Source organism: Rissa tridactyla, chromosome 4 (assembly GCF_028500815.1).
Source record: "Rissa tridactyla isolate bRisTri1 chromosome 4, bRisTri1.patW.cur.20221130, whole genome shotgun sequence".
In the NCBI taxonomy this organism is placed as follows: domain Eukaryota; kingdom Metazoa; phylum Chordata; class Aves; order Charadriiformes; family Laridae; genus Rissa; species Rissa tridactyla.
In genome coordinates, this window is record NC_071469.1 from 23,477,299 (window position 1) to 23,492,353 (window position 15,055).

The following is a 15,055-nucleotide window of genomic DNA, read 5'->3' on the forward strand; positions in this document are numbered from 1 at the left end:
TTTTATTTTTGTTTATTTATGCCTGCTTCTCCAACAACTTACACCTGTATACGTCACTTGCAATGAGGTGTATTTAATTCTATGTCTTAACTGGGTGGTCACTAACAATTTTAAAGTTCTTGATGCAAATGATATAGCTCATAACCGTAGTGAAGTAGTTTTTGGATGGAAGATAGGGAAGAAGGCAATTTACTTTGATGTGTTTGCAAAGACTGGGGTCTGCTTAAAAACAAAACCAAAATTAAAATCACCTTGTAACTCCTGAAACTTCAGCTTTGGAGGCTGTGCTTTGAAAGAGTAAGTCAAAATTCTGGAGAATATTTTCAGACGAATTTTCTGAAAACAAGAATACACAGAAGAAAAGTAATGTTTTGGTGTTGATATGTATTTTATTTTCTGAACAGTTAATCCACCTTTCAGTGAAGCCCCGAATTTTGCCGATCAGACAGGTGTATTTGAATACTTCATGAATGTTTCTGACCCAGGAGATCATGTGTTCACGCTCCGTCAGGTGGTGGTTCAGCGACCCATCACTTGGGCTTCTGATGCAGACCAGACCATCAGTCTCATAGGAAATTTTAAGTGGTATGTAAATACTATTTTCTAGTGGCATCTGGGGAAATGACCTCCTTACCAGTCTGAGTTATGATCAGTTAATCTGTTTCAAGCCTCATTTCTCTTGGACATAGGGCTTTTGCATTCAGACTCTCTGTAGGCATGTAGAAATGATGACTTAAAGGGACTTCCAAAAGTCATTGAGCCCTGCTCAGGGCTCTTGCCAACTCTAAGAGATCAGCTGTGTCTCTGTCTAAATGAGTTTTAAAAACATCCAAGGATGGAGAGTCCACCACATCTCTTGGTAGCTTGGTCCACTGCTGCACTGTCTTAGAATTTTTTTTTTCCTAATATCTTGCTGGGCATGTTTGTTCAAGCTGTTTTTTCAGAATAATGGATGTGGGTTGGCATATTAGAAAGACCAAGTCAAAATCCTAATTCAAAGTGTGCATGGAGTTTCAATACATTTTTAAATGGAACAAAAAAATTGATTCAGTTTAAATTACCTAATTTTGAATTGTCTTGCTTGATTGTTAATGATTTTGATCAATCTTGAATCAATGAAATAGTCTGGGAGTTAATTCAGTTATATTTGTTGCAGACTGCCATCTCCTGAGCAGTTCATAGAATTGTGTGGATGCGATTCAACTGCTACTTTAAACAGTTTTATTTCTGGGTAAACGTAACTGAGATTTACTGGTTTGATAAGAGCATGCTTCTGATTGCAATTCTTTCTAGGAGCTATAATCATGGTAATTTGGAATCAAGCAGCATATTTTAGCATAATGGTTATTTAAAATTAAAAAGCATTTGGGAAAGAGCCTGTTAACTAATTGGTTTGGTAATAGTAAGTAATCACAGAACTTATGCTTAAATCTTTTTCTTCTGTTTGGAAGTCTAGCTTAAATTCTTTGATATGTTCTTTAAAATAGCCATTTGGTCACTTTTATTTTTTTTTTTCACTTTGATTGGATCATTGATCCCCCAAATACTTTTTCAGAACATGCTTCGCACTTCTAATTTCTGTCCTGGAAAAGTGATTGAATCACTTTGCTCTGAAGACTGTAGCTGGATGTTATTCTTCAGTTACCTGATGTTTTCTTCTGCAGTACTCTGTTAAGCAAAGTCTTGTATTTCCCCTAGAATCAACTTTCCCTCATTTCAGGCCCTCTGATTTTTTTGCTTCATCCTCAATTTAAGTCTCGTCTTGTCCTAGGTAGATGTTTTCAACCATCGGTGCATGCTATTGAAACATCAAACCAGTCTTGCACTGAATTTCTCTGTGGAATGATATTTGACTTCAGTCATCAATGGCAATTTATTATGATTAAATTTCAGGATTATTTAGTTAGTTTTAGTTTGAATTTAATCTTGTGCTTGTGAAAGCTTTTTGTTTCTACTCATGAACTTGTTAGTGTCTTGCTCTGTTGGTTTTATTGAACCTAGCGGTATCCTGAAAATTTTACTATTTAACTCATTCTACATTGCTTCCAGTCTCTTTATAATGTCTTAAGCAAGATGTGGGAATCTCTTGTTTAGTACACAGGAAGGCAGGAAAAAACTCTTGTTTGTGTAATGAATATCTATCCAAGAATTTGATACTTCTAATAGCATTACGTTAGAATGAAATCTGGGGTCACTTTTACTATTATGTAAGAGGAGGGGAGAATTGTTACTAAAATAAATATGATTTAGTTATCAGCTGAGCTGATGTCTTAGAGAGTCTTTTCCCATTCTGTAAATAATTATAGATAAATAGAAACTTTCTAAATATGCGACCTTGTGGCTGTATCCATATTGCAAGTCCTTTCAGACACAGGATGTAGATTTCTAACTTGAATGTACATTAATAGAGGTAAAGAATGCCTTTAATTTTTATTATCAAGACGCTTGTAGTGCAGCTCTGGGGCAGGGGAAGTTGTGTAAATTTTCTAGGTGCCATTTGATTTTTCTGGTATTCCTTCACTTTATTCTCCTTTACAGCTGTCATTATATGTATAACATGGTGCTTTACTGTTGAGATGAAGTGTCATCTCAGGAAAATCAAATAATTTCAACCTACTTGAAAGTTTTGTTTAAAAAAGTTTGTTTTGGCTTTTGGGCAAGAGGTCTGGATTACTTAAGAGTTGGCCTGTATTAAAAATCCTAGAGAAATGAAGATCCAATGTTAGCAGATGTGGTGCTATGACCTTGAGTCTTGGATTTAGTTATCTAAAAGCAACCCTTCATTTTGCAGACCTGAAAGTTTTTCTGTGGAGGTGCAGACCTTCTGTGTGCTTTTGTTTTGTTTGTTTGTGTGTGGTTTTTTAAATAAGTAATTGAAAGTTGCTGACAATATACTTCATTTTGTTATTGGTTTATGAGAAGAATTGCTCTTCCTAAGAAAATCTATGGATTCACAGGTGGGAAACAACCAGTCTAGACAAGTCCTGTGCGTCTTGCATCTGCAGATCACAATTAGGATTGCTAAATCTTTCCTCAAAAACTTTACTGTACTAAATAGGGAATACTCTTCTAACTACTGCCTCCTCAAAAAAATTGATTCATTGCTTGTTAAAACACTAAACTTCTCTTATAGGGTAAACATGACAGTCACTTGTGACATCTACATAGAAAAACAGCGTGATGGGGGCGTGTTTATTGCAGGAAGAGTTGACAATGGTGGGATATACGTTCGGCGTACCAAAGGAGTTTTCTTCTGGGTTTTTGCAGATGGCACTTACAGAGTCACTGGTGACCTAGGTAAGCAGCTCTTTGCTAAAGTGGGTGCTGACATATGGACATGTCATTTTGATAACCTTGATAGCCTCAGATTTTGTAATCCAGTTGTCGTCACTATGAATTTAACCCATTGTGCTCTAATGATGGCCACATTCTGTGTGTGAAGAGAGCATATGAAAGCTACTGGCTGGTCCACTGGTCTGAGCTTTCTGGATATTTTCTTTTTTTTTTCTGCTGGCAAAACGTATTTTACACTACCAAATGTAAATTATTTTGCTTTTCCTAAATACTCTGATACAATATTATTTACAGGAAGGTTTGATCTGTATTCTTATACTACACCTGAAAAGAAAGTCCTGCTCGAAATGCAGTGGCCTGTTCCGTAGAGCCGTGCAAGTCAATGTGCATACGTTTGGCTTAGATGATGATGATGAGTGGCCTACTGTTTCCACAAATTATGCATTCTACTGTTAGTCGAGCTCAGTGGAGTGAGAGCATATTCTACTTGTGGTGCTAACATTCATATGTGATCATTCATAGAGCACGTGACAGGCACACGAAAGAGTGTATGACATAGTACTTCATAAATAGGTAAAAGTTCTTTTTAATTTGCTTTGAATTAGTCACAAGTTTTGTTGTTTAGATGCATTTCCTATCACTTCATGATAATAAATTAAAATTTTCAATAGTTTTTGATGAGTCAAATGCAATTTCTAGATCTGCAGTATATCTAATACGAAAACAGCCTGTAATGACCCATTTCTCACTGTACTGGACCTTAAAAATAGTCTCATCTTGTATTTGGTAGCTGTAGTTCCTCATTTCTTCTCATTTTTCTAGGTTTGTTTTTTGTTTGAGTTTCCCCCCCCCTTTTCCTTTTTTACCATGCATGGGTATCATAAAGAAGGCTTTGCATTAGCTTCTCACAACATACCAGTGCTCCCTAAGGAAACTTCGCAAACTCCACAACAACTTAAGTTTCAGCTGTATGTAAAAATATACTCATGTTTAGGATTGACTCCAGTATTTACTTTTAATAAGACATAACAACATTACCCAAGAAGTTTCTCAGGCTGTCAAAAATAATTTTTCCTAGATGAAATGAAAGGATTTTGATTAACCACCTCATTATTTCAGACTTGTTACACAATATAATAATTTTTTTTCTGTGCAGCTATTTTCAGTGATCTTTATAGTTTTCTGGAAGGGAGCCTGAATGTTAAATTAACTTGCAGCTAAAACTGCTGAATAATTGAAGATCCTACTTGTAGCACTTAATTTTTTTTCAGGTCTTCCATCCAGGTGTCAGTTACACCCAGTTTTTGCTTAGCTTAAATTTTGACTATAACTAAGCTACGTAATTATGTGGCAACTCAAACCCTCTAATTTAAAATAGTTCCAATATATAAACAAGGAAATCTGTAGAACAAGCAGAGCAGTAACTACTGTCAGACTCATGAACCCATGCTATCAATAGAGGGGAATCCTTATCTCAGGCCAGGTTTCTGAGAGCGTTGGAGATTTCAGTGGAAATGCAGTCCTGGCAAAACAGGAGAATGCACCAATCATGTAGAGTCCAGGTTTGTGTGTTAAGCCTTACATGCTGCAGTTGAAAGTGGTAAGATGCCAGTCATGAACGCTTCTGAAAAATAGGGATTATTTTCTTTTTGTTGGCTTGGTATTTATCTGTCAGTCTCAGCAAAGGGGTGATGTAACACTTTGCTAATCTTAAGCATGTTTTGCAGCTGGAGAAGAAATATTAATGAAAGGCCTTTCCGGTGTCCGGGATAATGCGTGGCACACGCTTACTCTCAACATTCAGGTAAGGACACAGGCAAAAAGCTATAAAACCAGTTATGAAACTTCCAGCCCTAAATGGTTTAGACAAAACTGTGCTATACTGTTGACTGTCTACTTGCATTGGTTTGCCGTATCTAAACCATAAGTAATATCTCTGTTATTTTAAACCAATATTAAAATACCATACCAACTTGTGTTGCCTGTATTTTTAAAGACATCTTGACAAACTGGAGAGGGTACAGAAAAGAAATGTAAAGATCAATTGAAAGCCAGAGATAGGAGGGCTAGAGAGGCAAATCTTTTTAATCTAATGAAAAAATTATGACTTGTCCTCCTGTTCCGAAGACTGTCAGTAAACTACTAAACTAGCCTGTTTTACAAATCTGACTCCCACCAGTTCCCTTTGCGTACTAAGGCCTTGAATGTGGAGCTAGTTAAGGGCTGGAGAACTCAGATGAGCTGCCATCCTTCCTTCTTATACTGAAAAAGCGTAGGCATAACGTTGCTGTAAAAATGGGTCACCGATAATGAGAAGCCTGTGCACGGTTTTTCTTCCCCCTCCTGCCACCCCTTTTGGCCATAGTCACTTGATGAGGAAAGTAGTCCCAAGCTCTACTTTAAATATATCTGTGACGCTGGCACAAGTAACTAAAAAGCTTTAAGTTCCTCTGCTGAATGCCTATTCCTTTTGACCAATATAACCTTTGCAACTGCAATGGGGCCTGAAATGTGAGGAAGCTTGAATCCTAGCTGGGGTAGCTGGGGAGATCTCCTACTGAAGTAAACTCTTTTTTAAAATTATGCACTGAGTCTTCTAATCCTAAAATGTCAGTGAGTATTAGAAGCTGTCTCTTGTGCTTTTACGTTGGGAGACAAAGAGACACTTGTACCTGAAGCATTTACTGGAATGGATGTAGTTTATTTTTGGCTTTTGTACACTACACTTATCTGTAAAATGGGCCAAGACATTTGCTAACCTGAATGGGGTGCTGAATGTGAACATAAATTGTTTAAAACACAAAATAGCGCTTCTAATTTTAAAATGATAATGCTGCAAGCTTCCATCTGTGCTGCTGGAGTATTTTGTACCAAATATGCCTCTGATGTAACAAGAGAAGTGCAGAGCCCTCTTTAAGGAATTCTCACGCTGACTGCTTCTTGAAAGGCATTCTTTGCTTTTATCTGTGTCTGTGATTGTCTTTCGGATTAAGAAATACAAGTAAACTGAAGTAAGTTTTTTCTAAATACTGTTTAGTGAAACGCTGGCAAGATAAATTGTAACTTTTCGTGAAACGGTTTTTAATTTTAATGGCAGCATGATACTTAAAAGTTCTGCTGTCCCCTCTTCCTCTCAGCTTAATGTCTAAAATACATCTCTCTCTCTTCTTTTGATTTTTACCGAATTCTGCAGAATCAGGGCCGGGTGTATCATATCCCTTAAGACAGTTGGGCTGTTTGAGGGAACCTGACACAAGTGGAAGAGGAAAACCAGTTTATGTTTCAGATTCTACTCTGAGTTTGCAAAGCTGAGAGTTAGCGGAAGATAAGCCTTTTACGTATTCACTGTAAAGGCATTAGATCTGTTTCACAGAGCTCATGGGCACTGGAGGATTCTGTGCAATATTTAGAAGCGCCTCTGCATGGAAAAATGTGTGAAATATAGTTGAAATTTGACTTGACATCTTTCTGCCTTGTCTCTTCTCCCATGTGAGTAGGCTCAGTGTCAACACACTTACTTAATCACTGGATTTTACAAAGCTAACTTTTTCCTTTCTTTGACAGGGTACTTCTGCCTCAGGACTGTTAAATGGTTATCCGCTCTGGGAGAATGTCACCATTTCTAAACCAAGTAACGGCTGGGCGGCTATTGGAACTCGCTCATTTGAGTTTGCACAGTTTGACAACTTTCATGTTGAAGCTAGCTGAGGTAGCTTTTGCATTTGAAGAACACAGTTCTCATATTACTTTGAATATGAGCCAGCTCAAACTTTGAGGGCAACTTAATGCTACTCTGAGATTGATCTGTTGGCAAGGAATCTGAATTCTGTCCTTATTATTTGTTAAAGGTTTACTTGAATAGATATCAACATGACTGTAACTTTATCCCCTGGTTGCTATGGGATTTTTGCTCTTCGATTTTTTTGGGGTAAATTTTAGTTCAAGCTAATGATGAAAACAAAATCATGGATTTAAATCTCTTAATAACAACTTCTTAACTTCCCAGCTCACTTTTAAGATAACTTTAGAAGTTAACAGAAGACAGAGGCATCTCAAGATGCACTTTTAACACTTAAATGATTGTGTCCATTCCTTTCACTCTGAAAGAAAGAATTAAATGCCAGTAAGCCTTATGAGCCAGTGGCCCCATACTTTTTGGAGGTCTGTCATTCTCAAATTTCATTTGGATAAAGTACTTAGTTTTTCTAGGTTAAAAAAAAAAAAGGTGTTTTGTCTGTTTTTCTGCTACAGTCTGAGGCTAGACATTACAGTACTCCAAGTGCATTTGATTACTTCTTCCAACTTTAATTGCCAGCCTTAAAATAGATTGTATTTTCAGTGGAATGGAAAGGTGCCTTACGGTTGATCAGGCAGTGCAGGATGTGCCTTACTTCTAAACTACCTCCCCTTTCCAATGAAAGGGTTGAAATGGATGAAGAGATACTGTAACTTGCAGTTCGTTAATGATAGCCTTGTGGGGGTTTTTTGCATGGTGCAAAGAATAAAAGCTTTGCGTCATTTATGCTGGCAAGCAGAGTGCTTACTTTTGTTTCAGATCACACGTGTTAAAACTGGCCTTTTGTTCCTAGAAACTTGGGCAAACATCTCTCACTTTTGATGGATCTAAAGCTTAGAGCAGAAAATAATTAAAGTATAACAATGTTATTCAGCTGCTTATATTACTGTAGCACAGAGCAGATATGGATATTATCACATCCTGGTATAAAATAAAACAAAAAAAAAATAGTCTTTGCCCTTAAGAGCTTGCAATCTGTTCATAAGGTAAATGGCAGCAGGTGGACGCAGACAGAATTGCTTAGTGTGCCAGGCAGTGGCATTGACACAATAGTATCTGGTTTTAGAAATTTTTCTAGGCATCATGGAGTAAAGTTCAGAGCTAATTTCAGATCCTTGGGAAAGGAGGGATTCTTTTTTGTCGTTGCTTCATTGTTGTTTTATTTTCCAAGTTACTACATTGTTGTTTTATTTTCCAAGTTACTACACTACATAAAAACAATATTCATTTGGAATACAATGAGATACTGAATAGGATTTTCATCACACACATTCCAAATTATGTCGGCTTCTGAATTTTCCTTGTTTGCCATTGGTCAGTTTGAATGAAGGTGCTGTCTGTTGCCACAATGAAACATGCCTCCTGTGTCCGTCTACTTTTCACATTCACATCCTAACTGAAAAGCGAGTAGTTCCACAGTCTTGATAAGGCACTAATAGCTGTATGAGGCTATCTGTAGCATGCAAAATCTTATCTTAGAGAAACAGATTTGCAGTATACTTTGATTTATACAGATTATTATTCTGATCTGCTTTATTTTGAAGGCTGATTCCAGTAAGTGTTAACTTCAGTCTTTGAAGTTGTCATTTAATATAGAGTTAATGTAATATGAATCATTACTGGAAATTTTTTATAAAGGTTATCTTCGAAATTAGCTTTTGGAGAAGAGATCTCAAAATCACATCTCTAATAAGAAAAAATGTTTTATCTTTTAGCAATTATACTGATACTACTATTGATTGGTTATGAATCATTCATATGTGCAAGTTTCATACATGCTGTTAACCTTGAAAAATGGTCCAAACCACTTAACTTTCAAACTCTTGTAGAAGGCTGCCAAATATTAGGTTACTATTTATTTAACTGGGTGAAAAATGAAAGCCATTTTTCCACTTCAGTTTCATTTGATGGTTGAAGTATGGGTGCAAATCTGTTCACTACTTGCTCGATTTCAGAATGGATGTCACTGGTAACTCCAGATGTGAAGGAATCTAATTTTAGGTCCTCATATTCAAGTAATATGAGTATAGGAGAAGTAGTTCTCAGAATAAACTTATTTTAGTTGTGATGGATTTTCCTAGTGGGATACTTCTTGGAGATTTTTTGGTAGCTTGTGTGGCTGCAAGCAGTGTTTGTGTAAGAAAGAGATCAGCAATGATGCAGTTATTCCAAAGGACCTGTCCAGTTTTTTTACCTTTTAATGGACTAGTGTAATAAACTGTACTGTTATATTGTGTACTAAACACAATGTATTTTGTCACTGGAAGTGTTGATTATTTTTTTTCTAATCTTAATTTATAATGTTAGAGGATTAAACTGTTAAGAACAGAGTAAGTGATTTAATGGTGATATAATGTTATTCATCTTTATGTGTCTGTAATTCTTCACCCTTCAGCAGGCTGTAATATGTTTGGCAATAACAAGCTGTCAGGTCTTTCACTGAGGGGTGGATTTATGTTGTTGATTATAAATACTAATCATTCCAAAAGGACAAATAAAACACTTAAAAACCCTTTATTTGTGCAGAGTGCTTCTGTAAATGGGACTTGGTTTTCTCCAGTAAGAAAGCTGACGGTTTGTCCATTGTGATTCCTGATAAATATGCTTGGCATTAGCTTAATTGGGTTGGAAGAGTTTTTTTGACACTCTGAATAGCCAAACAGCCCTCATTAACAAATAACTCAAAATCCATATGCATTAGGACTTGTGCTGTTGATAAAATGACTTTTTTTTTAAAACAGTGCTCAATATACATTTTACTACTTTCTGTTGTTTTTTTTTTTATTATTTTTTGGTTTGGTGTTTTGGTTTGTTTTGGGGTTTTTTTTTTTTTTTTTTTTTTTCTTTTTTACCTTGCATTTAGTTAAGGGACTCAAGTTGTATTTGAGGGCGAGTCATGCAGAACTGCTGAGTACTAAAGTCTTGGGAGATTTAGCTGAAAGTCTGTTTTGAGCTATGGAAACAGACAGTGCTGTATGGATGTACTTCTAAAGTTTAAATGAGGCTTCTTTACTCTGAGTATCCTTTTGAATCTAGCTTCAAATGTTCTTTTTTATTCCCCCCACCTCCCCAAACTTAAGCGTTAAACTTTAAAAGGCAGGGAGACATTCCATAGAACTACTCATGTTTTCAAGGCTATCATGCCAGTAGATATGAATTACCCTGGAAATGCTGTCTTCCAGTAGCCAGGTATGTACTACCACCTACACAAACACTGCATCAAAATCAATTCTGTCCCTTCTGTGTCACCCCACCTTTGAGGTTGGACACGATCAGCAGTTCTTGGGATTTTCAAATTCCTGCAAAACACCAGGACTCCTTTGTTTTAAAATTACAGGAGACTTTTACCTTAGGCTACTGATGATGGTTGCTTTTGCAGCCACCTCCTGGTTTCACTGTATCAAAAGTAAATTCCTAGTTCAGGATTTGATTTGGGGTGATAGTGGTTTGCTCTTTCCTTGTGGAATCAGTTTTATTGCATGGTAGCAGCAGGTTAGTTGTTCTCACTTAATTTTTCATTGGCTTACCTGAAATTTCTAGCCAGAGTCCATGTTCTGGAGGGGTGTGCATATTATGAAAATAGCAGTGCTTGGAGACCTTATTATCCTCACTTCGATGTTTTGGGGGGAGGTTGTTTTGGTTTTTGTTGGGTTTTGTGGTTTGGTTTTTTTTTTTACCCCCCCCTTGTAAGTACTACATTCATACAAGTCTAGCACATGCTAGGAGTGGTTTTTCTGGGGGAAGGCTGTAAAAAAAAAAACACCTGGTTTTAAGACTTGCTAGGCTCGTAGCAGAATCATCAGGTAGCTATTTTAAGTTTCTGAGCATATTATACTTTAATGAGAAGAAATACCATGTGCCAATTGATGTCAGGGCTTGCTGAAACAGAGAAATAAAATGCAAATGATTATCCATTTTCTAAACGAAGATATCTTAGGTAAAGATTAAATGATTTTTGTGTGTGGCTGGAATGTTAGCAATCATCCTGCCTAATATTGGTAATGCATGAGAAGTTAGCAAGAGCAAGTTCCTTTTGTACTAGATATGTTCATTTGATTTATGCTCATGTGTCACTGAAACAATAAAGTAGTTGTTTCTGGAACTTGTGTTTTTAAAAAAACCCAAAACACCTACTAGCAATTGAGCAGAGGAAAATGTGTGTTGCAGCAGTGTCGCCAAGCTTTCACTATATGCCAAGATACTTCTGTGTGGTTTTCATCATGGCTAAGACAAACAACTGTAAAACAGTATTTTTTCCCTCAAGGAATTCTATTCGGGTAAGGTTAGAAACAGATGCAGAACCCAAACATCAATTTTGTCAGGGGGCTCCAACTATCTTTGCAACTAGTGCATTAAACCTGTCCTTCACTTTTGTACACCCCAGGCTAAACCTAGGCATATCTCTGTAAAGTGGAGATGAAAGGAACCTAAAAATATTTTTTAGTGTTTACTTTTATTTTTTTTCAAAAAAGTCTTTTCTGTTGGTATCAAGTGTACCTCACTTAGAGCAGGAGAACAGTCCTTTTTGTTTTACTGTGCTCGTGGATGCATTTCAAAATGCAGAACTATAGCAGAGGATGGTTCAGTACTGTACTATTTTGAGGGTTTGCAAGAGAAAACAGAACCTGGTACAGTAGGCTAATGTTGCGTAGCCATGGTCTGGGAACCCTTGATGGTCTAAAAGAAGATAAAGGCTGAGGTATTTGGGTCTCTTCAGTCTGGAAAAAAGACGACTGAGGGGGCACCTTATCTGACCTCTGACTGAGGATGGGGCCAGGCTCTTTTCAGTGTTGCCCAGCGACAGGACAAGAGGTAATGGGCACAAACCTGAGCACAGGAAGTTCCACCTAAACATGAGGAGGAACTTCTTTACCCTGAGGGTGGCAGAGCACTGGAACAGGCTGCCCAGAGAGGTGGTGGAGTCTCTGTCTCTGGAGACATTCAAAACCTGCCTGGATGCATTCCTGTGCAACCTGCTCTAGGTGACCCTGCTCTGGCAGGGGGGTTGGACTAGAATGATCTCCAGAGGTCCATTCCAACCCTATGATTCTATGAACAACAAAATGACTTGAAAAAACCAAACCACAAAACCAATAACAACAAAAAGAAACAAACCCAAAACATACTCTGCACACATGTACCCAAAAAATCAGGGAAAAACGAAGAACAGTCCAGGTTTAGCTTGACTTCCTTTGTTCAGTTCCTTCTGGGAAATGCAGTCATCTTCCTTGCTGTTTTCCATGAACAATAATTTAATTAAAATGCCTATAGAGAATACAAGACTTCATTGTTGCTAAAAAGCAAATGTTCTTTAGCTAATTATAGTCGCTGCTGTTTTCCAAGAGCATGAGGATTAGAAAAGGTTGTCATGTTTTCTAACAGGTTATGCATCTGAAAGGCACGCCTGTGATGTGTGAATCAGTCCTGCTCCTGGTTGCAAGAGGTTTCTTCTCTGCTAGCATAGCAGCAGAGCTGTGACAAAAGGGAAAATGTTTGTCTGTTATTGCCACCCTCCTTCCAAGGTTTTGGGAAGCTTCATGTACATCAGCCAATCGGAGATCGCCCAGGAGCGGCTCTATAGCCTTTCAGCTTGATTACACTAAGTTAAGCGAGGCATTTGAAAGAGCACACGGCAATGGCAAACAGCAAATCCTATTAAGGGTGTCCATGTTCGCTTCTGATATGATTGCTCTTGTAGTGGGAGCAATAAATGGTAGTGTTTGCTGGCAAGAGATCAGACAGGTTTTGTGCCGAGTTGAGGTACGCACTAATGTCTTGGTGCAGAGATCTATAAAGCTGCATTGGGATGCATGATGTCTCTGGCATAAGCTGCCTATTTCCTATTCAGTCTAAGATTGCCGTTTAATGGTTCAACTTCAGGTTTTTTTCTTGCTGCTCAGCTGATCCTTTATCCTAAAAAAACGTTTTGCTAGCATTGTAGGAAATTTGCTCAGTGCAGCAGGGCAAGTCTGTACCAGGAGGAGGAGGCTGAGAACACCCTGTTGATCGTTCAGCCCATTTCCTTGCCAAGTAAGAATTTTTTCCTGTTGTATGTTTTTGGGGCCTGCCTTAGTTGACTGCTGAGACAAAACAGTGGGAGAACTTCCACTTTTCTTTTGTAGGTGGCTATTCTGCTATTGGTTTTAAAACAAACAGCATCATTACTTCCATTTATGATCTGTGTAAGAGGTGGAGGGAGATAGTTTAGCTTTTCTTCCCCATTTATGATAAAAGCAGGATTGATACTGCTGAATGCATCTAATATCTATTGAGCTCTAGTGTTTATTTGTGGGGTGGCTTGAGCCCTTTGTGAAATACCTGTGATTCTACCTTGAGAGACAAAATGCTTTGATGAGATGAAATGCTTTCATATAGATATATTGACAGTGAGGCAGTGGAACAGGTTGCCCAGAGGAGCTGTTGATGCCCCATCCCTGGCAGTGTCCAGTGTTGAGCAACCTGGTCTAGCGGGAGGTGTCCCTGCTTATGGCAGGGGGGTTGGAACTAGACGATCTTTAAGGTCCCTTCCAACCTAAACCATTCTATGATTCTATTACTATGAATACCAACTTCCCAAGCCAGTGGGAGTTTCTGTTGCTGAACCCATGTGGGAGATTCCTTTCAAATGCCATAAGAGAAAGCTGTAAATAATTTTTTCTTAACAATAGTTCTAGTAGATCTCTGCAACAGAAATCCCACCCTCCAGAAACGTAAATATATTCTTTATATCCCTTGGTTTCATTCTCCTTCCCTGTTCAGACTTTTTAAATATTGGATACTCACAGACATCTGTCACCCTTTCCACTCAAATACTTAGCCAGGTGAAAAGGCAATAATCTTCATCTTTTGTACAATTCAATTAATTACAGCTAATTAATTTTTTTCTTGTGCTGAATTGGAATATTGTCACTTCACTGGATTTTCCCACATAGTCTACAGTTAATGAAACTGAATAGGTTTTCACTGGAACAGGATTTTTGTGATAAATAGAATACATATAAAACAGGTTCTGCAAGAAGGCATCAGCAGGACCCTGTAGGCAATTAAACTTCCTTATGGTGTTTTAGCTGCCAAGCCACAGTCATCCTATCTATATTTTTTCTTCTCTACATTTATCGCCCCACAGGCTCCCCAGTGCCATACAAGGTGGCTACCTCAGTGGTGTTATTAATGACTGAAGGTGAGTTTTTTTTCTTTTGGTTTTTGGTGACTTTGGAATCGTAGATGCCAATTTCACTTTTCTTATGCAATCAGGCATTGTAGTGTTAATAGTCTGAAGAATTTTCTTTCTTTCCTTTTGGACCAGGTTTCTATTTATCATTCCTCCTTTTACCACCAAAATGTTCACATTTGACTTTTTTCTTCTTTTTTTTTTTTTTTTCTCCTTTCTCCGAGTGGCCTTATGCAGAAAGGGTGCGGGCTTGCTTTTATTAGATCAAAACCTGATTTCAGCAAGTCTGTGTTTAGCAGCCTCCCTGATGAGCATATACTACACCCTCAGATGCCTTTGAAGACTTCTGCTGGGGGTAGTTACCCATACTAGGTCATTTCAGAAGGCAGTTTCTCTGAAAAGTTGCTGGCTTCGACTAAAGTGCTGATTACAGGTGTGGTGATGATTATTTTCTGCCCTGTGAGGTTTTATCCTTGCATTGTCTAACTGAATTGTCTTTTTCTCCCTGTGCCTCCTTGTTTCGAAAGATTGTGGACCACATCCCACTTCTTTAATCCTGCAAGGAGCTCAGTACCATGGAAGTATTACCACTGCCCTCTACTGCAGGTAAAAGAGAAGTGCGCGTTGCATGCTGTACATTTCTGATCTGGAAATTCTCTATTTAGGTTTATCTCTGTTGGGGTGAATGCAGAATATAATGCATTTACCTATGAAGCTGTATTGACTTTTCAAAATGTACTGTTATGGTTTTAAGTGGTTATGGAGCACTGTGTGCAGTCCTGGATAGTCCTGAA

General features: G+C 37.8%; 1 protein-coding gene across 3 annotated transcripts in view; it reads left to right on the plus strand.

Moving 5' to 3' along the window:
• GALC (galactosylceramidase) overlaps positions 1-9,597 on the plus strand; it is a 38,644-nt gene extending 29,047 nt beyond the window's left edge. For all 3 annotated transcript variants that reach the window (XM_054201138.1, XM_054201137.1, XM_054201139.1), the window contains exons 14-17: positions 405-585; positions 3,134-3,297; positions 5,022-5,098; positions 6,859-9,597. In XM_054201138.1, coding sequence (XP_054057113.1) covers positions 405-585; positions 3,134-3,297; positions 5,022-5,098; positions 6,859-7,002 — 566 coding nt within the window. In that variant the 3' untranslated portion in view covers positions 7,003-9,597. The remainder of the gene's footprint in view (positions 1-404; positions 586-3,133; positions 3,298-5,021; positions 5,099-6,858) is intronic.
• The last annotated feature ends 5,458 nt before the right edge of the window (positions 9,598-15,055 follow it).